This window comes from Paramormyrops kingsleyae, chromosome 11 (genome assembly GCF_048594095.1).
Source record: "Paramormyrops kingsleyae isolate MSU_618 chromosome 11, PKINGS_0.4, whole genome shotgun sequence".
Taxonomy (NCBI): Eukaryota; Metazoa; Chordata; class Actinopteri; order Osteoglossiformes; family Mormyridae; genus Paramormyrops; species Paramormyrops kingsleyae.
Genome location: NC_132807.1, coordinates 13,581,691 through 13,603,775, shown reverse-complemented (window position 1 = coordinate 13,603,775; position 22,085 = coordinate 13,581,691). Strand labels below are relative to the sequence as shown.

The 22,085-nt window shown below is 42.6% G+C and overlaps 1 protein-coding gene across 1 annotated transcript; it reads right to left on the bottom strand.

The window, feature by feature from the left end:
- Window positions 1-1,122: 1,122 nt before the first annotated feature.
- scube2 (signal peptide, CUB domain, EGF-like 2) lies at window positions 1,123-21,739 on the bottom strand. Its single transcript, XM_023805473.2, has 23 exons — window positions 21,510-21,739; window positions 20,922-21,038; window positions 20,558-20,683; window positions 19,870-20,004; window positions 17,596-17,721; window positions 17,360-17,476; window positions 15,491-15,580; window positions 13,372-13,488; window positions 12,874-12,996; window positions 12,363-12,479; window positions 12,025-12,147; window positions 11,722-11,835; window positions 11,516-11,605; window positions 11,206-11,328; window positions 10,463-10,630; window positions 10,110-10,313; window positions 7,663-7,833; window positions 6,358-6,525; window positions 5,908-6,069; window positions 3,428-3,625; window positions 3,169-3,321; window positions 2,872-2,951; window positions 1,123-2,555 (listed from the first exon to the last, which is right to left on the bottom strand). Exons 1-23 carry the CDS (start codon window positions 21,595-21,597, stop codon window positions 2,409-2,411), a joined length of 3,057 nt encoding a protein of 1,018 aa, XP_023661241.2. The 5' UTR covers window positions 21,598-21,739; the 3' UTR covers window positions 1,123-2,408.
- Window positions 21,740-22,085: the final 346 nt, after the last annotated feature.

Below are 22,085 nucleotides of genomic sequence, written 5' to 3'. Positions count from 1 at the left end.
CAACATTTAATTGGTCTGAAAGGAAAAATGCTAAATAAATATTTTAAAATTCAATAAACCCTTCCGCTTAACAGGGAAAAGCACATTCTCAGTGAACGGCAAATCAATGAAATACACAATACTGGGCAAAACTCTTAGTCAGTCAAAGAAAATGTTTAAAGCTATTTATATGGGTAGTAAGTATATATATATATGTGTGGTCAGAAAAAAATACATTAAAGCATATGCAAATTAACAGTAACACAATACAAACAGGAATTTCTTCTGTTCTCCAAAAAGTTACTGATACCTTGTTGAATGGCTTACAATAACTAATCATAAAATCCTTCTCTCCCACCTTTCTGATACTGGTATTACTGGTGCTGCTCTTACACTGTTTTGATTCCCAAACCTCAGCCATGCCATGTATTTGTTAAATTTCACCGCCAGCTTAATTAATAAATGATTTAGTTTAAAAAGCCAGTGGCCAATGCTAGCAGTTGGGTCAAAAAATACATAGGTGTGTTGGATGGTTGTTGCAAATGCTGGGGTGACTTTAGAAGAGGCTTTGAAATGACTAAGCTGACACACTTTGACAGACATAACACAATAGTGTTACATAAACATGACAATCATTTAAATATCTTTGTTTTTGAGTGCCTAAGACTTTGCACGGTACTGCAGTTATGAGTAAAATTTTGAAAAGGTGTCAATAATATTAATAATATTGGCTACACTTCCAGGGTCGTGTGGTGGGTGCGGCAACACACTGCAATCACTGCATGCTCCGTACCTTCCAGGATGATGAACCTAAGTTCTCCTTACCCCTCCCTTGTGCCCTGAGCCCCCAGGGACAGGCTCCCCATGGTCTTGTGCCTGGAAAATTTCCTATGACAATGGGGTCCATTTATTTAAAACATCAACAATACATAATAATCCCACTAACTTGGATTCAAAAGCTCATTTCCCACATGCTTATATCGGAGTGTTGGCAAATATAATGAACACTGGGGAAAAAAAATTACATACAGTCCCCTCCAGTAAATTTTGGTGTGTAATATAGTAAATAGTTCTTTTTTTAAAGTAACACATATGTGCCTCCACTGTTTTTTAAAAGCACCTAAACAATTATAAAAGTCCGACTCCAGATTGTTTACTCATTTTATTTACAACGGGTTAGCTGTAACAAACAAAAACAAACAGATATGCATTTTCTGTGAACTAAAAGTATAGACCACTTCGTTCCACACACAACTTTACAGTTTTTACACTTTGTATTCCTCTCTGGTGCCCTCTGTTGTATTTTGAGAAGGGAGGGAAGGAGGGAAAATATTTGGTTTTCACCTCAAGGTCATCTGATCTATAACTATTGTCCTGTTAATCAAAAGGTGTTCAGAATATGGCAAAGAGGTTGTCTGGTGTGAAAACAGTGTCCATATTTCTTTAACATGCAGAACTATACAGAGAAAAAAAAATCAAAAACATTTACAATAAAAAAAAAACACCTAAATCACAGATGGAGTTGACTAGAATAAGTTGTTGTGTTTTTATTTTTACATAATATATACAAAAGACATTCATACAAATAATTGCTATAACTTGCCACTACTCTCTTTGTAGTGCTCTTAGACATATGACGTATGGATACTTTTGTGCTATGTATAGTTTTTTTCCCCCTGTTATGTTTTCAGCTCATAAACATCACTTATATATTTCCTACATTACTCCTGTTTCCATACAAAACATTAGTATTTTTTTTTGTAAATGTAATAAGAACTACCTTGTTTAATGGGTACTGAAAAGTCTTGTGACACACAGACAACATGCTTTTTCTGCTATAGCTGTATAAGGAAGTGTCAGTTAGCAGATACTAAAAACAGTGTCTACAGCAAACAGTGACTATGAAAGCCAAGGCTACAGGTGGCTCATCACAATGCCCGAGTAAAAGTCTTAAAGCTTTAAAAAAGCATCTTTTGAAATTAGTTTCCATGAACAGGCCACTACCCAGGATAGCATCAGTCTTTAGTTTGCAGTGTGATTAATCTTTGTAAAGTTTCACATATATTTCTGAATCACAGATACTAAAGGTTATATGTTTATCGGAAATCATAAAGATTCTCACCATTGCTGAAACAGATATCCATAAATTCAGAGGACATCGAATTTAAGTTTTGGTGGAGGAAATATCTTACAATGTATACCATAGTAAAGACTGCTTATTTGTCTCTCTTTGGGAAAAGTGCAGAATTGTCTTGTGATCTTCATCATATATTCCAGAAGGATTTCAGGTGATAGAGGAAGTCAGGCTAGACCTTCCCAGACAGAACCTGGGTGGCTTTCATATCCCCCTGTTACCAACACAATCCCTAGGACTATGAGGAATAATAAAGAGAAGCATTTCAGAGTGAAGAGCAGGAGTTTCCCTCAGGCTATGGCCGTAGAAATCTCAAAACTTTAGAGCGCAAGAATCGGATGAAGGACTTAGGAAACATTTCTCTGGATTCCTGAGCGGTGTAGTTAAAGAAGTTCTGTGGATGCGCCAGAACATCAAAAAGAGCTCTCATCAGCTTCTTGTCCTAGTGAGAAAAATCTCAATTACACAAAGCATTTTGCAACTGAAAACAATAAATATACAGACAACATAGGAATATAATACCATTTTACAGTACCATTAGATGTACACTAGATGGCGACCGTATACAATTTTTATATCAGTATCAAAGGCATGTGTAAGCGTTACAATTCAATAGACATTAAGACGTTCCCAGAAAATATTAAAATAATAAAATACATTTTATTACACAAGTTTATGTGACTTTACAAATGTAGTACAGATATTGTGACCTTAATATCTCAATTTTTGACAAATGCTGTACAAAAGTAGTTTCTCACCTTCAGTATCTCTTGGTGATTCTCTGATGCATATAACCTGCCATCCCTGACTATGTCTTCAATTAGTTCTTGGTAATCCTCTGAAATTATATAAATAGGACACATCCAGTTCTATATAAAACCAAAGCCAATTTTAAAGCAAAAGGCATTTTTCATTAAACTGTTTATTGCTGCTATGTCTCTCTCAAATTGTACAACATACATGGTTTTATCTGTAACATTTAGCTGAGCTGAAATTCATATGCATCCTTAAATAATGGCTTTAGAAAATGGCACATATCAGCTGACTCTGCTTACCGTCATATGTTACATAAGGGACCTGGAAGCCTTTCCCACTGTTACCCTCGTTGGATCTGAACTGGATCCACAGCTTCTTGGAGCGCGAGGTGAAGGCGATGGGTCGCTCGTATGTCTGGCACGTTTCATAAGTTGTCACTGAATTTGCAAAAGCTGACAAATAGGGAAACGTGGTCAAAACCACTTTTGAGCGCTTTAAAGCTTTGTTTATCAGTGCTTCATGAGGTAATGGTAATAGCTTGCATCCTGTTTTACTTACAGCTTTTCCTCATAACTAGGTAGTCTCCACACTCATCTTCAATTGGAAGGTATATTTCAGGCACCACAATCAGGATTCTCCTCTTGGGCGGAGGATTAATGGTCCAGGTGCACTCTATATTGGCGGGGTAGTTCCCAGGGTAGTTTGGGGACTCAATGTATCCAGTGAACTCCCCCAGTTCTCCGCCACACTGTCTGTCTGTGAGAGAGTGGCAGACCATTAAGCAAGACTAAATGTGCTATTAGTGCCATTCTAGCATTCTAATGATGGTACCTCAGTGTAAAGTCATCAAAACCAATCTCTGTAATGTGTCACCACGATCACTGATCATCATTTACCAATCGTATAGATTTATTTTGAAGTGATTGTATACACAGTTCAATTCCTTGTCCAGGCACTTGTCATCTCAAAACCTGATTACTGTAACTCTTTACTGACAAGGCTGCCAGCATCTGCTCTCAGGTTATACCTCTCCTTATCGCTCTCCACTGCCTTCCTACGGGTGCTAACATCAAGTTTAATTCCTTGGTCCTTGCTTTCAGAGCCGTTAATGAAATGGCACCTGTCTACATTGAATCCCTTAACAGGACTTTTAGCCCTCTAAGGTCAGCAAGCAAACATGAACCAGGTGATTCCTTCACCACAAGAAAACAAATTTCATTCCCACCAGGCGTGTTTCATGTTTGATGTTATCAACTGTGGAACGAGCTACACAACTACATCTGCTCAGCAGTCTCTCACAACTAGGGCTGCTTACCGAACTTCGGTACTTTTGTGGTACCGATCGAAATGCTCCGAACCTATTGGGGATCGAAAATTTTATTATGTTCCGCTGCCAAATTACGATACCCAAACAGTAAATCTCAGCGTGTGTGAGCCAATAAGCATGCAGCGTACTTGTGTGAATATCTAAAGTGTCTAACAAAACGTTACACAAACACGTACGCCCAGAGACAAACTTGTGAACTGGCTCGCTTGTGTGTGTTATTGTTTGTATTTGTCGTGTAGTGTAAAAATGCCTAAGGAAACAAAAGCGTAGCTCCTCTGAGTTCCAGACTGCAACCATTTTTGGAAATAGTGCGACTGCATTTTATAACTAGGGGCACCAGTACGACTTGTAATTATGTCCCTCATATAGTGTCGGACCACATTGCCGCAAACCACATGAAACTCCGGGAGAGAATGAGAATTGATGTGCTGTGTATGCAGGTGTGTGTGCGAGCGGTGCCGGTGTTCTGTCGAAAAATACTACCTATCGAGACGGGCTATCGAGCCTTTCTGCGCATGTGCAGTTCCACCGTTTTGGGATTAGGGTTAGGTTTTAGGGGTTAGGGTTAGGGTTAAGGTAAGGGTTTTAGGGGTTTAGGGTAAGAGTTAGGGTTAGGGCTATCGATTAGCACTACGGTAGCATTTTTCGACAAGGCAGCATATATCGACAGAACATCGGTCCTCGGAGGCACTATTATAATTACAGTAATTAATTGGTGATTGATTGACCATAAGCACCCGCTCTACCATAGAGATTTTGCGGACGTTCAGAAAAAGAGACAGAGCAGGTGGGATTATTTTGTACCTCAATAAGATTGAATACCTTGTTGCTTGCGTCTCCATACATTGCCCGTGTGGGCGGTGAAACAACGTTGCCAGCGCTTAATTATTAGCGGAATAACATCACATCGTTTTTTGTGCTGTGGAAAACGATAGATCGATCTGCTGGCCAGATTAATTTATGAATTCTAATCATTTCGCGGGTTGTATAAGTAAAATATAAATAAAAGGTTGTGTCCCATTATGATCGCGATCGCTCCCCCCCCAGTAATTAAACAACTGACACAACGACTTGTTCAAATAAAAGATGTGTTGTAAAGTTTAAGGTATTTTTGTTGTTCTTGTTGAAACTGATTTAAAAACATACTGGTATCGGGGAAAGTATTGCTCAGGAACCGGTATCGAAATCAAGGTATCATTCTGGTACTGGTATTGAAAAATTTTGAACAATGCCCAGCCCTACGCACAACCTCAAAAAATGTATTATGTGTATTGAGAATTAAAATGTATTTAATGTATTAAGATCCATCTTTTCTGGAAACACCTCAACTAAACTTGTCCTACCACTGACTTCCCCAGCTCTTGGTCATTGTTGACTGTTAGATTAAAATGGTTTGCCTTAGTCACACTGGATGCTCTAGTATTTTGCACTTTTGTTTAGTACCTAAGTACCTCTGACTTTACACTAAAGTGTCCACTAAACAAAAAAATCACAAATATGTTTCTGCATTTGTGCACACCACACAGAAAAACTTTGACACGATGTTATATAATTTTGCATTGTAGTAAAAGCAGACATTCTACTTTAAATTATTATTTTGTTGTATATTCCACATAATCTGTTTCCGTTTCTTAGGCATTAAGATTTCGACCAGATGTGTTCTCCCTGTGGAAACCTGCCTGCATTGCACGTGGGGGATATAAACACCTACTCTTGCATTGTGTGATGTTGGTGGAGCCATCAAAGTCAGTCATGGTGTTTCCCGGACAGGCCATGCAGTAGCTCTGCCCGAACTCGCCCTGGTAAGACCCCGGCGGACACCGGATGCAGCGGTGCGTGCTGGTGTTGTAATAATGTCCAGGTGAGCAGTGAACTGTAAGGAACAAAATCATGCTGATCAATCATTGCTATTGCTATCCATCAGTTAATAATCTGCCATTGTCAGAGATGCATATCTTTACCAAACCAATTCACTTAAACAGGTATGTCAATAAGATACTTGCTGGGACTAGAATTTCGATTATTTGAACAGAATCTAAGTTCTTTTCTTTGTGGAGAAAAAAAAACAGCCATTGGTGTGGTAGTAGGGTCCTGGGAGCCAGTACATTCGACTGAACGTTGGGCTCTCTGTTGCCTGTGGAATGGATTGCCGTTCTCTCACCCTTGGTCTCGCAGTCCTGGAAAGAAACAGCTCCAGCGTGTCTGGTGGCAAGGTTTCCTCCACATGGGAAGCAGGTGGTGCGACCGGCCTCAGGCTGGTAGGAGCCCGGGGGGCACAGTGAGCAGGGCACAAAGCCATCAGGAGAGTAGTGACCGGCAGGACACTGACCTTGGAGAGCAAACAAAGACATGACACAACTCTGAACAAGGTTTCAAATACCAGAAGAGTGTTGGTTTAAATTCCCTGCATCATGCTATGCCTATATAGGCAAAAATAAGTGAACACCCCTAGTAATTAGAGGAACTGGTCGATAAAGCTACACATGCTGGTATGAGTGCATAATTAAGCACACAGCCATACAATCACCAGCAAGACAATGGCAGCAGAATGGATGGCCGTACAGAAGAGGTTAATGACTTTCAATCTGGCACATAATAGGATTCCATCCTTCCAACAAGTCGGTTTGTCCTGCTATACAGCTGCCCTGTTCAACAGCAAATCAGATCATTCTAAAATGGAAACTTCTGGGCGCAAGTTTGGTTTCAAGTGGTAACGACGCAGGCTCTCAGAAAAGGACCCGATTAGCCAGCCTGAATCCCACCTCCAACGTCTGGACATGAAAAGGAAAGCTTTCCCCAAAGAACACAGGCTATTAGAGCAATAAACATGGGCTGATGTTATAGTAATGCCCTTGGTTTCAGAATGAGATGTTGGACAACTGGTGTCCAAAAACCTCTGACCATTTTGTGTATTATCCATCATCTAAGAGTCCTTTCTTTCCACATACCCTGAATGGCCTTTAACAAAACTAGCTGCAAGTAAGATTCTCTGATAGCTCTTTTTGTTTAGTCTGTTTGAAGAAAGTGGGAGATGGCATCTGCTGTACAGCCGTTAACTGGATGACAGAGCAAAGTTTGTGGAACCAAAACATGGTGGCTTATTTCAGGGCTGTGCTCAGCCACCAAAAAGAGGCTTTCTGCTGCGGCATAGGTGACTTCAATCTGTGAGATCCTTATCGAAGTTTCTAGCTTCCTGTGTGTTTCAGAACCTCACAAGAGGTTTAATTCATACTCTTTGGAAGTGGTCTAGAAAGACTCAGTGGGACTTACACAGCTCCACTAATAAATAAGAAATAACAGTGTTGTCATTACTTGCAGTATTACTACCGATTGCTACAAACTAATATTAATTGAAGTACTTTTCTAAAACGTGAAAATTCTTGTTAAGGTCATAGCTTATAATGCACTGATGAAAAGGCATGTAACTCTTACCACCAATTGACCAAATTATGTTTCTGACTCTTACCTCCACACTCTGAGATGTTTCGGGCCCCCACTCTCCAGAGATTGCTGGCCCCTTCTGGTCTAGGACAGATTTCGCATGACACCTGGCCTTCTTCGTCTTGGTATGTTCCAGCTGGGCAAAGTACACACCTCCCCTGCTCGCCATCATAGTACATTCCAACGCTGCAGCTCACTAGGTAAGGGGAAGGAATTTAAAGGGACTGGATGAGGAACCAGAATGATCCCTGGCCACCTTAAGAACTTTTCATTAAGTTGTTTGAATAGCAAATACAAACGTAACTAAGTTGGCAATGGAAAAATAATCAAGCAGTGAGCAGGACTCCTCCAAAGCTGCCTTTCCATTCAACATCAAACGTCTTCCTGCACCTCAGCAATCAGAAACACGTGTGAGTTTGGGCAAAGCGAATAAAACCTACTGCTGTTGAAAACACATACTACTGTGACTGCGATTAATGTGGTGACTGCAATCTGGGCTTGTGGCTTGACCTTACTCAAGCATCTTTGACCATTTTTAATGGCAACTCTTTGATATACCTCTACAGAATTACTGGTTTGCTGTGTTTTCTTTCTGAAGAAAACAAATGAAATTTTGGCAAGGGAGAAGGGGCCTGAGTGCTTTTTTAAAGTTTGAGGAATATCTTGCACGTTATTTCAATTTCTATAACTAGCAAGTCAAGCACACACACTTGTAAGGGTTAACTGGCAGAGGGCCCTTCACCTGCACCCCCCAGAGCTGGCCGCCGGTGCACCACTCATACTGGGATAACGAGAGCGCTGAGCCCTAATGGTGGGCCTATTATATATGCCTCAGCAAATTGCTCGATTCTCAGAAGAAAGAAAATGTCATTCTCTCAGGAGCAGTTCATTTTTTTCACCTTTTGTTTATCCTGAATGACCATGAGGAACCACCATCACATTGTCTTCAACCGCTTTTATTTGATGGGGGTGGGAGGATGGGGGGGGGGGAGGTGGAGAGAGTGAGATAGAAAAAAACCTTGAAGCCTTTCAAATGCAAAAGGGTGATTCTATAGAGTCCTCGAATTGATGGCCCCAAAGAGGTTTAAAGGACTTTTCAGTGCTATTCAGCTCTGCAGCTCTTGCCCACTTGATGACATAGGCAAACACTATGGTATCACAGTGGTAAGGAGCTGAACCCAATAAAAGGGGTCAGGATTCCGACTCTCCTCATTCTCTTCTTCCCAATCGCTCCCCGCCATTCGCAAAAAGGGCTCCAAACAGCTGATGCTAATTGATTCCCATGGTGTCGATGAAGTCAATTCCCCCTAGCAGTTCACCGGCTGGGGTCACGCCGGCCGAGGCTGCAAGGGGGGGATTTTGGTTACTTAGGCCCTCCGCTGGAATACACAGTGCTCTACCGTGTCTCCCCAGCCAAAAACAAACAGGCTAACAAGCCGCTACAATGCTCACAAAGAGGGAGATAGCGGCAGAAAGCCGCGAACTGGAGCGGCTCGGCGCGGAGGCGCTCGCCGGGGGCGGCGAATGTTTGTTTTGCTGTTTTGTGCCTGTTTTGGCTTTTAACGTCTCACACTAAAGAGACATGTGCAACTCAGACACATCGTGTGCTAATTAAGTCTCGATGATAGCTGCGACACAAGGCCACAGTAAACATGCACGTTGATGGGATGACTGGAGAGTGGCAGTCGCACCGATCGCACCAGCCTGCAGCACTCCTCTGAGAGGCAGTGACCCCAGCGGTGAGGCTACCACTCCATTGGCGCACTGGGGAGCCACACTGGGATTTACAGAGGAGTGGGCAAACTGAAAGGGACTAACTGCACTTAGTGATTGGAGCCAGAGGGGGTTGTGAGGTGGGGGGGGGGGGTGAGGGTGGGAAGGGAAAATATATAGTTCCTCTGGCAGCAGGGGGGATGTGAGTCTCATTGAAGATGTGTGTGAAATAAGTGCAGTGCCTCTGCTAGTCTGTCTTTTCAACATCGCCACCTTTAACTGCAGTGCAGTGACAGTGAGCTCAGGTTACGACATGACTGAACAGATGACATCATTTACTTGAACATATCTCAGAATTGTTTTAAGGATAATGTCTGACCTGACCTTATCCTGGCCAATTAAAAAAGCTTAGTTTGGGGTGCAGGATTACAATGAAAGGGAAATTGTCTTAAGCGTCATTAGGGTTACTGCATTTAGGGTGATAAGGTCTCAGTGGGAACTCGACAAACTGGGGGAACCGAACTATCCCCAAGCCAGGCGATGAGAGGGTACTTCATGGGGGGGGCAATGACCAGTGTAGCCTGGGAAAAGGCAGCTTTGTAGGATCCACAAAAGTTGACAGATTTCTATAACCAAAGTCAGGTTCAGTCAGGACACTCTCCACCTAAAACAACAGCACTTCAACCCCTGTATGTTGGTAGGGAAACATATTTTTCCACCTATTTTTGCTGGCCCAGCCAAGTCGATGAAAGCACGTACCACACTTCTGGTTCAGCGGCGCCTGTCCCGTGCCGCAGAGCTCTGGCGTCTCCGAGGTCGGGTTCGCCATCTTCCCCATCTGGTACTGCAGGCCGGCGAAGTGGAGATGAAACTGCTGCCGGTTGATGGACTTGCGCAGGGTGCGGATGGTCTTGCGCAGGCGCTTCTGGGCACGGCGGCGCACGCAGCCCAAGTCGCAGCTCTCTGTGCCGAAAAGGAATTTTTACGCCCCTATGGGACCTACTACTGCACGAATTTAAGAGCAGGATCCCTTCAAAGCACCATGACTAGTCCACATTCTACCCCCCAATGAACTGCTGCTCCTGGCGAGAGCCAAAACGGGAGAAACCAACCTGTTACCTCCTCTAAGTTCACGTCCAGCTCGAACTCCGCAGTGATGGACGAGCTGTCACCTTCTCCCGCCTTGCGACCGTGACGACTGCGCGGCCAGTGGTCTGAGGACACGCAGTGCAGGCTGACGAAGCTGAAGTGGACGTTCTCCGTCACAGGACTTTTTCTGTCTGTCAGCAAAGAGACACTGTCAGTAACTCTGAAGTATACTCCAGCAAATGAGAATCTCGAGATCAAAGATACACCATAAAGAAACTTTAAAAAATTCAAAACGTCTTTCAGAAGCTTTAAAAACCTTTGAAATGGATTAGAGTAAGCCCAGGGACTGAAAGGGAATTTTTCACACCACAAAACAACAGGTTTTTTTCCCCACTGGTTTTATAAACGACGACATTTTGACTTTTATAATAAACCGTTTTTATGGCACCATAAAACGTGTATGAAGCAAAATTCATTATTTTTAAAGTAAATAACATAAACCATTATGAGACCAATTGAGAAAGAAAAGCTGCTTAAAGCTTTCCAGCAAAGGGCTGTGTAAGAGTTTTTGATAAATTTAGTCTTTTCAATGCCATACTTTGCATTGTACACTGTTACGGAGAGTCCAATGAAACTTTCTGTTTCATTGGTTTATGCAGATTCATGTTAATTTAAATAATTCAGATTTAGTGTCTTACTCAAGGGTTCAACAGCAGTATCCAGATTTAACCTGCAGCCATCTGGGGTGTTTATGTGTCTTCTATACCTGACAAAGCAGCATTCACTCCCTGTTTCAGCTTCTCTTGACTCCTTTTCAAATTGCACTTCCCTGAGCCTGATTTAAATGTAGCCGTGGTTTTAATCCGAGGCAGCCTCGTCATGTCTGATCCTATAAGAAGAAGGACACATTAAAGCGTGGTTTACTTCACTGGAGTAACAGTCCTTGTCAGACTACGGGCTCTAACAAAGCTGCAACACGGCTGCGCTGGTGCGCGACACGGCTGCGCTGGTGCGCGACACGGCTGCGCTGGTGCACGACATGGGCCGGGGCAGAGCTGCCACGGGGGGGTACTCGCCTGAGCACTGAGATCCGCTCTGGTTCCTTTGTCCTCCAGTGAAGCAGAGTAGCGGCATTCCACAGGTCACCGTGTAGGAATCCTCAGTCCCTGCAAAACACAGAAACCCAGGGAAAACAGAGATAAACACGAGATAGAATGGATACAGAGAGTGCAAAAACAGGTGGCAAGTCGAGACGTGAAGGGCAGCCATCAGCAATTCTTACCGCCGCTAATGTGAACCTGGGACTGGCAGTTGAGGAGGCAGCGGTCACCGCCTTCCACCTTAGTGCAGTTCAGCGTCGGCTTCAGGGCTCTAGCTGCTGCCTGATCATCTGCTCCTATAAGAAATAAAACCACAATCACAATAACCTCTAATGGGTGATGTGCAGCGATTAGCAGTGAAGGAAGCAAAACCAGAAACTGGAGGGATTACAGCGACGGTGGCGCCTTGTGATCAGCCTGAAAGCTGCAGCGCGTGGATGCAGTGAGGGCTGACAGACAGGGGTCACACTGGCGGAGTTTCTTACGGATGCAATCCTTCTTGTTCCAGTGCAGCCTGAAGCCGGCATGGCAGTGGCACAGGAAGCCGCCCATCGTATTCTCACAGCCGTGCTGGCAGCCCCCATTGTTCACACTGCACTCGTCGATATCTGCGGAGGGGTGTGGACAATGGGGCAATTGCCACGAGTCCTCGGTTAGCCTTTACAGCCAGACCCTCACTGCCATATAATCTTTGCATGACGTCTTTGGCCATTCATTATTTTTTGAATGTTGTGGTTTGTTGTAGTTACCACTGTAAAAAAAACAAGCCTGGGAATTTGAGAAATGATTCGATAAAGGCCTATCTCAGTACTGTGCATCTTACCTCCACAATGGGCCATCCCATACAAGGTGTAGCCCTTATTGCATACACACTGGAAACTTCCGGGGGAGTTCACGCATGTCTGCTCACAAGTCCTCTCAAAGAAGCACTCATCTATATCTGCAGTGGGAGACAGTGGCTCATCAATGGCGCAGTAGTTTCACCCTCCACTGGCAATGTGTTGGTGGGTGGCGGGGGCGGGGGGGGGGGGGGGTATGACAGAATATGGTTACAATAAATTCTCGCATCATCCATTTAAGGCTTAAGAGATAACAGCTCAGAGATAACTCCCAAGCTCCTGTCAGAGCCACAGGAAGGAGCGTTCCAGCAGTATCGAGGTGGCCATCTTAGCATTTTACAGAAACACATCCTAGCAGTTAGCACTATTATATTTCCCGTTAAAGATCTTCAAAGGAATCCAGCAAGTCGCCACTGGTGTTGTTTGTAGGTTTTCTTCATAGCAACCCCCCCTCCCGCCCCCCAGCAGAGACACAAAGAAGCCAAGCAGCCTTACCCTGGCAAGAGCGCTCATCGGTGAGGAGCTTAAAGCCCTTCCTGCAGCTGCACTCGAAGCTGCCTATGGTGTTCCGGCAGAACTGCTGGCAGCCGCCGTTGTGGACAGTGCACTCGTCTATGTCTGAGGCAAAGGATTATGGGTAAAATGGGTAAAGGATTATGGGTAAATGTTCCCTTTCCAGTGGAGCAGCCTGAAGTTCTGAACATGTGAAGATAAATTTCTCATGATTTAGATTAATGTCAAAACCAATGCTTACATATAATAATAATTAATAATTACTTACAAAGTTAACTAAATAACAGCATGGTTAATCTTAAACATCAACCATTTGTTGTCAATGCTAACACATTTTTGTATAAATATGAATAGAAACTCACTGTCATTCAGTGCACAGAAATGATATCCGATTTGCAACGATGCCAGCAGAGACGGCACGCACATGTCACTGAGACAACGCCCCCCCACGCAGCATGGAGCCACAGCTTGACACCCAACCTTTGCATGTCTTTCCATCAGGCTGCAGGGTGAAGCCCACTGGACAACTGCAGCGAACCCCAGTGGACGTGTCCTTGCAGGTGCAGTCGCAGCCGCCGTTGTTCACAGCGCAGGTTTCTGAAAGGAGACGGGTGACAGGGAGGTGTCACAATGGGTCTGTCAAAATCACAGCGACAGAATAAGCCACAAAACGGCCTCAGGTAGAGATGAAGACCCACTGATTGGTAGGCAGGAAGATTCAATGCTGGTGAAATGCACTCACTTCATACAGCAACAACAACAACAACAACAACAACAATAATAATAATAATAATAATAATAATAATAATCGCACAGCTTTTAAGGCCAACACCTCCAGGTTTATGAGTTTGCATGTCCCCTCCATGTCATGTTTGATTCCATTGGGTAGTCAGGTTCCCTCCCACAGTCCAAACTACCTGGTGTTGCTAGTTGCCAATTTACCCATAAAGTATGTGAGTGTGTACGTCCCTGCTATGGACTGGTATGCCCCAGTCTGACCCAGATAAGCGGGTGGAAGATGGATGGATGGATGGATGGATGGATGGATGGATGGATGATAACATCACTACCTGTGCTCTTTGAGCCTCAGCTCTTAGACTGCTTTCTTAGCATCATTCATTTCTTATTGAACTACGATCTTTCACAGGGACGTTACACTATGTGCAGATGTTTCACAGGGCCATTACACTGTGTGCAGATCTTTCACAGGGACATTACACTGTGTGTAGATCTTTCACAGGGACATTACACTGTATGTATATCTTTTACATGGACATTACACTGTGTGCAGATATTTCACAGGGACATTACACTGTATGTATATCTTTTACATGGACATTACACTGTGTGCAGATCTTTCACAGGGACATTACACTGTATGTATATCTTTCACATGGACATTACACTGTGTGCAGATATTTCGCAGGGACGTTACACTGTGTTCAGGACCTGTGCTCACAGAAACATTCACCGTTTGAGGAAGTAAATCAGGCTTAAGTAATGAAGACAACGTTACATATTAGAGAGGTTTTTGGAAGGACATCTAGGCTTATAAAGCTAAAATGCTTTCAAGTTAAAAATGATCAGTCCTTGGCAGCTTAGATGGTTTTAGATATTTCTCATGGTGTCACTGCATCTACCATTTTTATTGCATTACCAAGCCAGTAATTTTATAAGTAGTCCATTTGCAGTTAATTTCTTTGGTCTGACTTAAAGATCCTTAGAAGTCTGAAATTCTGCAGAAAAACACAAAGATCAGAATGAAAGCTATTATTTTCTGTCTACACAGCTATATAATTAAGCCAAAATATTTCAGAAAGGCGTTTATGAAACGTTGTGAAGTTTAAAGCACAGATTTATAACCACATCCATAAATATTACGATGGATCTATAGAACAGTGGTACTCTGCTCTGTCTTGATGGTAAAACTCTGCCCCAGTTTAGCACTGAACTCAGTTTCATTATCTGAACTATCAATTGCACAAACAGATTGATCAATTTTTTTAAATCACTTTGCGATACATTCAATACCTGTGGACTTGCATTTTCAATTAAACCTATTTTTTATTAGCTGAGAAATACTTCAAAAAATAACATGTATTTTGTTCCTCCTTAAAATAAATTAATTCCAAAATTAATTCATCTATTATTACCTAATTCTGAGTCTTAAAAATTATTAAGCAGCTGAATAGTTTAACACCAATTTATTTCACACACTTATTTCACAAATGATTAAATAACTTCGCTAATTCAACTAATATCTCTAAAATATAATGTGTATAATTTATTTATGTCAAAATCAAATGCAGTAAACATTATTATAACATTATTAGATAAACTGACACAAACTGATTAAATGTTTGTTTTGCTGGTCGGAATGAATCTGTTTATATTGCTTATAACCTGACAATAACAGAGAACTTATCTGTAAAAACGGGCTTGTGGAAATCGGTGGCATGGCCACTCTGTTTGTGATCATTTTGTAGGTATAAATAGAAAAAGCAGCCAATGAAACAAAGGACTGTTTACAGCAGCGCGTTATACTGAGACGTCGCTGAAGGCGCAGCATCCACAGGCAGCCAGAGGAGCATTAAATTACCCATCAGCAGCCGTCGCTTCACCCGCTTGTCCACTTCGGCCAGGAGCGTGGCGTTGTGCTCGGAACCTTCTGCCAGGGACTCGTCCCGCTCTGTGGCAAGAAGACAGGGGCAAGCGGCCGACAGCATGACATCAGCGGACGGACAAGAAAAGCAGGCAGCCCTCACTGCTGTCCACTGACGCTGGCAGGATCACTCACGCTATTGGGCGTACATGCGGCCCTCCAATCCGGGCACAGTCAGGTAAAAAAAAAAACAGACACGGATGACAGCATGACAGCCTTCTGCTACTATTACGTAACAAGTGCGAAATGGACAAAACAAGAAAACAGACGTATTTCTAACAATCATTCCTGACAAAGACATTGGCATGTCTTCTGCTCCACAGAAAACAATCGACAGACACCTTGGCTATGATGCCATTGGGAGGGGCTGAAGGAAGTGACTATGGGCAAACACACAGATTCACTATCTGTCCGCCTGCACGTCTCAGAGTAACAGAGGCCTGTTCACGCTTATGCCGCACAGTTGACATTGTGCTTATGTCAGATAAAGCAGCAGCTACTGACAGGGTCTGTATCAGTGAAATAAGCATTTGATTTGAGATGTATTTGGAGACAGAGAGCAAATAATCGCAGGGCCAGACAGGCACTACAGGCACAGACAAAGCCACAAGGCTCCATACTGCCTGATTGCTATCAAACCGCTGGCAGGGGACAGGAAAGAAGCTGCAGAATGAGGCATCGGAGCCAGGTGCTGGCAAGGCGGGGAGGACTGCTGCCGTGCCCAGAAGGGGAAGGTCCAGGGGACGCCACTGACATGACCAAGGAAAATGTTATGGTTCTATTGCAATGGGGGTGTAACCAGAAATGGATGATAGTATCTGGTAGTGGCAGGATACACAACGACAATTTTTAATTATCCATGAGAAGAATTTCAGAGATACCGAAGAATCGTGATATAGCACTTTTCTCTAAAGTGACGTACAAGTGAGGCAATATCACATTACAAACGTGTATTTTTGAGGAGTCTATTGACATAAGTGCAGCTAGACAGAGCTTCACACTGGTTCCAAAAAAAGGTTATACTTTGATTCTGTGGGAATGGTTTGGATTTGCAAAATCCAATGTGGACCAATCAACTGTAATGTATAAACTCTGCAAAGATACTGTTCATATAGCAGCTGGCAAAAGAAGTAACTTTATTAATCTATTATTATTTGTTTGCATTTGCTGTAAACTGAGTTCAGAATTGCAGAGTTATAAAACGAAGAAATTAATGTTCTTTTGTACTCACAACTTTTAACACTTTAGTATTACATGTTTTACAGCTGTTGTTGTAAAGCATTTCTTTATTTTATATGTACACTATTTAACATACCTTAATAATTAATGAAGTTTATTATAATAGTACTACAAGCAGAGGTTCTAGTAAGGATAGAATTGCTGGTTACATGAGGAAACAGTCATTACTACATAGAATTCAATTTGCAAGCAAAAAAAAAACATGATGTATATCGTGGATCATGAATCTAACTAAAAATATTGCGATATGACATTTTGGCCATATTGCCCCCACCCCAGTATATAGTACAGTAGTATTAATAGTATTTAACAGTATAGTATAGTATAATAGTGGTGTACAACATAGTATATACTACAGTAGCACTATACAGTATAATATGTAGTACAGTAACTATAGATGGATTCAAAAATTATTTGGGACCATCAAACTCTCAATGGTTTCACCTGGTCAATTGGTTTTCCAAAGTACAATTATTCTGTCATATATTTTAATAAATGGCCCCAAGCATCCCTCATCTACAGTATTTTATGCAGGGGTTACCCTTTCTGTTATGAAGTTATTCTTACCTACACAGGATCTCCCATCAGAGTGCAGGGCGTACCTCATATGACACCTGCATATAGGCCCTTGCTCTGTATCCTCACATATGTGCTGGCAACCTCCATTTCCATGGTTACAGGTTACTGGACAAGAACACACAAGGCACATAGGTTTGTGAAAAGTCTCAGCCCTTTCTCCTGATAGAAGAATGCATTTAAACCGAGCCATTGGTAGACTTTGTGAGCAGAATGAAGGCACGTACATGTGCAGGCCCTCTGGTCCTTGGCCAGCTCAAAGCCAGGCCGGCACTCACAGGACACGCCCCCTTTGGGCGTCTCCTTGCAAATGTGGGCACAGCCGTGGTCCTTATTCATGCAGCTAAGCCCCTCTGGTGAGAGAAGGGAAACAAAGAGGGTCAGCATCATGCAACAGCATAAAGCATCAGAGCCAAGCAGTAAGACACCATAGCAGCGTAGAGCAGGGGAGTTTCCAGCTATTGAAAAGATCAGAGGCTAAGTCAAGTTTACCTGGGGCTTGACTATTTTTTGTTTTAAGATAATAGGCATCGAGGCTAAAAACTCATACTTGGGGATAGGCTTAAAATAGCCCCGAGTGATCGCAACTAACGACGCATAGAGAGATGATCCACCATATTCCAGAAACTTTATAGATGTTGAGACACAAGAATCAAAACTCACTCACTGTGCACAAGTGTGGAATTCAGGCTAAGTACATTCCCTCTGTACAAATCAGCACACACCCCTGTAATACCAACATGTGATAAAGAGTTCAGCTCCTTAACCGCCGTAGTATCTGCTTCTAGAACATTCTAATGTAAAATACACTTTTTCCAAGGATCCTCACGATTGCGGCTTGTTTCATCAGCGTGGAAGAATTATGCTCATATATTATGGGATTTGCATCCAATCCTGGCTGTTTACCTGATATTCGCCCTACGCTTCCTGGGACTCTAACGCTGAGTGAGAGATTATGGAAGATGGATACATTACGTGCGGCTGTCTAAAGGGGGCAGAGAAACTGGACATAAATTCATGACACATCATCCATCAAATGCCTCTCTCCACAACAGAGAATCACAAATTATGCCTCTGATCTATATGTATACATAAAGAGATGTCTGCTAAGCACTCCTTAAAACCCATTATCTATGAACCAGTGATCAGAAACACTCCATGTGCAGCTGTTATGTTCAGTGTATATTTTCAGAGAGGTCTCCCTTGAGAAGGAAAACATCGTGACGGGATTCCCATTTTTGTCCCGAGCTTGACGCCACTCGACGGAGCGTGAGTGGATCCCGCCCCAGCCACAGAGCCGGGCTTTGCACCCAACGTATGAATGTGGCGGACCGGTCAGACACACGGGCCAAATGAAGCAGGCCGGAGGAGCGTTATTCAAGCATATCAAAGGGGGTTTGGGGGGTAAGAGCAGCAAATCGCAAGGGACAAAGGGCTGGACCCATCTGTGGGGAAAGCAAAAGGTTTCCCTCTGAGGCATGAGGTTTCAGAAGTACAGAAACAAACGTGGGGGAGGTGCCCCCGCTCTAAATGGCTCTCCAGCTAATGTCGACTTGAAATGCTTAAGAGCTTTACTTTACAGGACACCCTTCAGGGTCCCTCTCACGTTTGTTTGCCAAGCCAGCGGTGAGATACCTTCCTTTATGCAGCCCAGAGATACTTCGAGTCAGTCCGTCTTTTCAGAATCCGAGCTGCAGTGGCTCAGCTGCCTTTGTTTTTAAACCACAAACAGGTGGTCAGATTTGAGTCCTTAAAATCACCCTTGTCATTATCTTGCATGGATTGGGTCAGCAGTGAAGGTGACCCTCAAGCTTTGATGTCACATTAGTTTAGTAGGCTGCTGTGAAGAACTGGCACTCTTTACCTGTGGTATGAAAGACTGCTGCTGCTGCGTAACCATATACGGCAAGAAGGGCTGCACGCCTTAAACTAAACTAACCGAGAGAGAGTCACACAACAATACATGCGGATGAGAAACTATTGGACACGTTAAAAAAAAAGTGCTTTATTCTCATCTATGACATTGCTCACAAAGGCCTGAGGTCCGCAGTTATTAACTTGTTTTTGTTCCCAGGGACCTGAATCTTCTTTTCCCACAGCGTGAGTCTTTTGGGGCCGGGCTACTATAGATAATACCAGAAAAAGGCAACCCAACTTAAAAGCCATCATCCCCATTGTGGTGTCAATCACACACTTATATGTGAGCGTTTACAAATTAGCTCCGTAAATCTCCACGGCGGCCCTGACACTGCCAAGCAGCTACATCCCGGGCCTTCCCAGATACTCCGGCAACAGTTTAATTTCAGCGGCGCTGTTTGCGATTGAATCGTTGAACCGCCCTCTTGTCTGAAATTTCATTAGATATTTTCTATTCACTTCTTAATGAAAGCATGTGCTGCACTGAGATGGTTTCAAATCTATGCTGGAGCGGCCGCAGTAGACATCATCTCCCCGAGCAACCCTGGGATTGGGACGTGGGTGACGGCCGGCTGGAGACTCACCTACAGAGCGGTGGATGCAGGTGTGCTGGTTATCGCTGAGGAAGAAGCCCTGCTTACAGCGGCACTCATAGCTGCCCATGGTGTTGACACACTCCTGTTGACAGCCGCCATTGTTGAACATACACTCATCCACATCTAGGAAGAGAGAGACCTTCAGAAAGCTCCATTCAGCCAAAAGACTGAGTCCCCATGTAACTGGGAATACTGGTAGAAATATATCTCAAAATCACTTAAAACAATCGCAGCATTATATATGGATGGTGTTTGAATCTCGAATGTTCTTTATTGTACAAGCATTCAAAAACAGCAATCAAACTTTTGTTGTTTTGTAAGATTTGCAGTATAATTGCGTATAGGTATTTCATAAGGATTTCTATAAGAAGCAATCGATTTTTCATCTGGCACATAAAATTTCAAGAAAACTTTCTAAATAAAGATGTATTTCTTGACGTCCTGTGGACTGTTTCCTTAAAAAATATTTTTTTGTTATGAACTTTGTAAGTATCAACCGTCTTCAGTTTTTATTTATGTATTTATTTATTTATTTTGGGACAATGAAAATTGCAGTTCTCCAGAAAAATTACACCACAATACTGTAAAAACAGCTGTCTTACATCGTTGAAGTCTGGCAGACCGAATCGGGCATTAGCAGATTTCTGTACCATAATGCATCTTAAGTGCGTCTCACCTAGACAGTTATGTCCATCATGTGCCAACATGAATCCGTCGTGGCACGTGCACCGGTAGTTGCCCGGTATGTTGTTGCATTCGTGCACACAGCCGCCGTTATACTCGATATCGCATTCATCAATGTCTAAGAAAAGGACACAAATTAAGTTTTATGAATAATGTATATTATAAAAATTATAAACAAAGCAATATAATCCGTATAAACATACAAACTCGTTTGGCAGCAAGCAATATGGCATTAAACGTTCAGAAGATTTATCAAACGCGAAATAAAATTTTAAAAGTTCATTATAATATTAAGGCAATACTGCGATCTTCATAATTTTTAATTTTGGCAAGCAATGCTAATTGACTGGCGTTACCTTCGCATTGTGTCCCGTCCCCTGCAAATCCCGCTTTACACGTGCATTTGTATGAAGCCGGTGTATTCTGACAAACAGCGTCAATGTGGCACACATTCCTTCCGTCCAGGCATCGGTCTGTATTTGTAATGATTAAAACCACGAACATTTTCTATATGAATACGTATGACAAGCTGTGACATCCGTTTAATTATACATTAGCTCCACTATTCATAGGCTATATAATTTAAACATAGTCCGTTTAACAACTGTTTCAAAAATGATGCGAAACATCTTATACAACAGATATTTAAAAGTTTATCTCGTGTACTTCTTAGTCCTATTTTATTTAGCTGCTCGATATTTACAAACTTCAAACAAAAGACACGATTACATTTGTTTTCAAAGTATATTTCTGAAGGCAGAATATGCAAAATGCAGAGCATAATAAATGCAGACACATAACTGCATAAATAATATCATGATAGTGTATTTTGAATATTTTATCGAAAATAACTGCATAAAATTAAATTAAGGGCATAATAAAAAAACAAAGGAGCAGCAATCGGGTGAATGAACAGAGCAGTCGGGTAATGTGCGACGACTTACCTCGATTCATTCCAATAGCGACACTTTGGTGAGTATTTAACAAGAGCAAAAACAAACAAAAGTCCCTCGCAGTACAAATAGCTCCCATAGTGATAGGATCCCGTGTGGCGGTGTCTCGGTACGGACGCGCTCACACTGAGGAGTTAACGAAGTCTCTGCCTCATTTTCATCCTACCCTGTCAAGCGACTTAAGTTAACGAGGGTTTGAGAGGAAGAAGAATGTGTGTCGGTGTGTGTGTGAGTCTCGGTGATCTGGGGTGGGGGGGGGGGTCGCTTAGTACCGTAGGCATTAGTTCCCCTACCGACTCTTTGGGGCCAATCTCGATGCAAGTATGATTTGATCTAGGTCTCCTTCATGAAGTATTATGCAAGTATTAATGATTAAAGATTATGGAAGTGCTGCTTTTCTTGGGGCTTCACATACTACTGATTTTGTGGAATTTGTGTAATGGCGATTTTATTTATTTATTTGTTATTTTCATTGCTTGACAATGACCAGTGCGCAAAAAGTGTATTTTCTTGTAGCGTTAACCAGCCAGATTAAATCAACGTTAAGGGCGCACTAACTTTCAGATG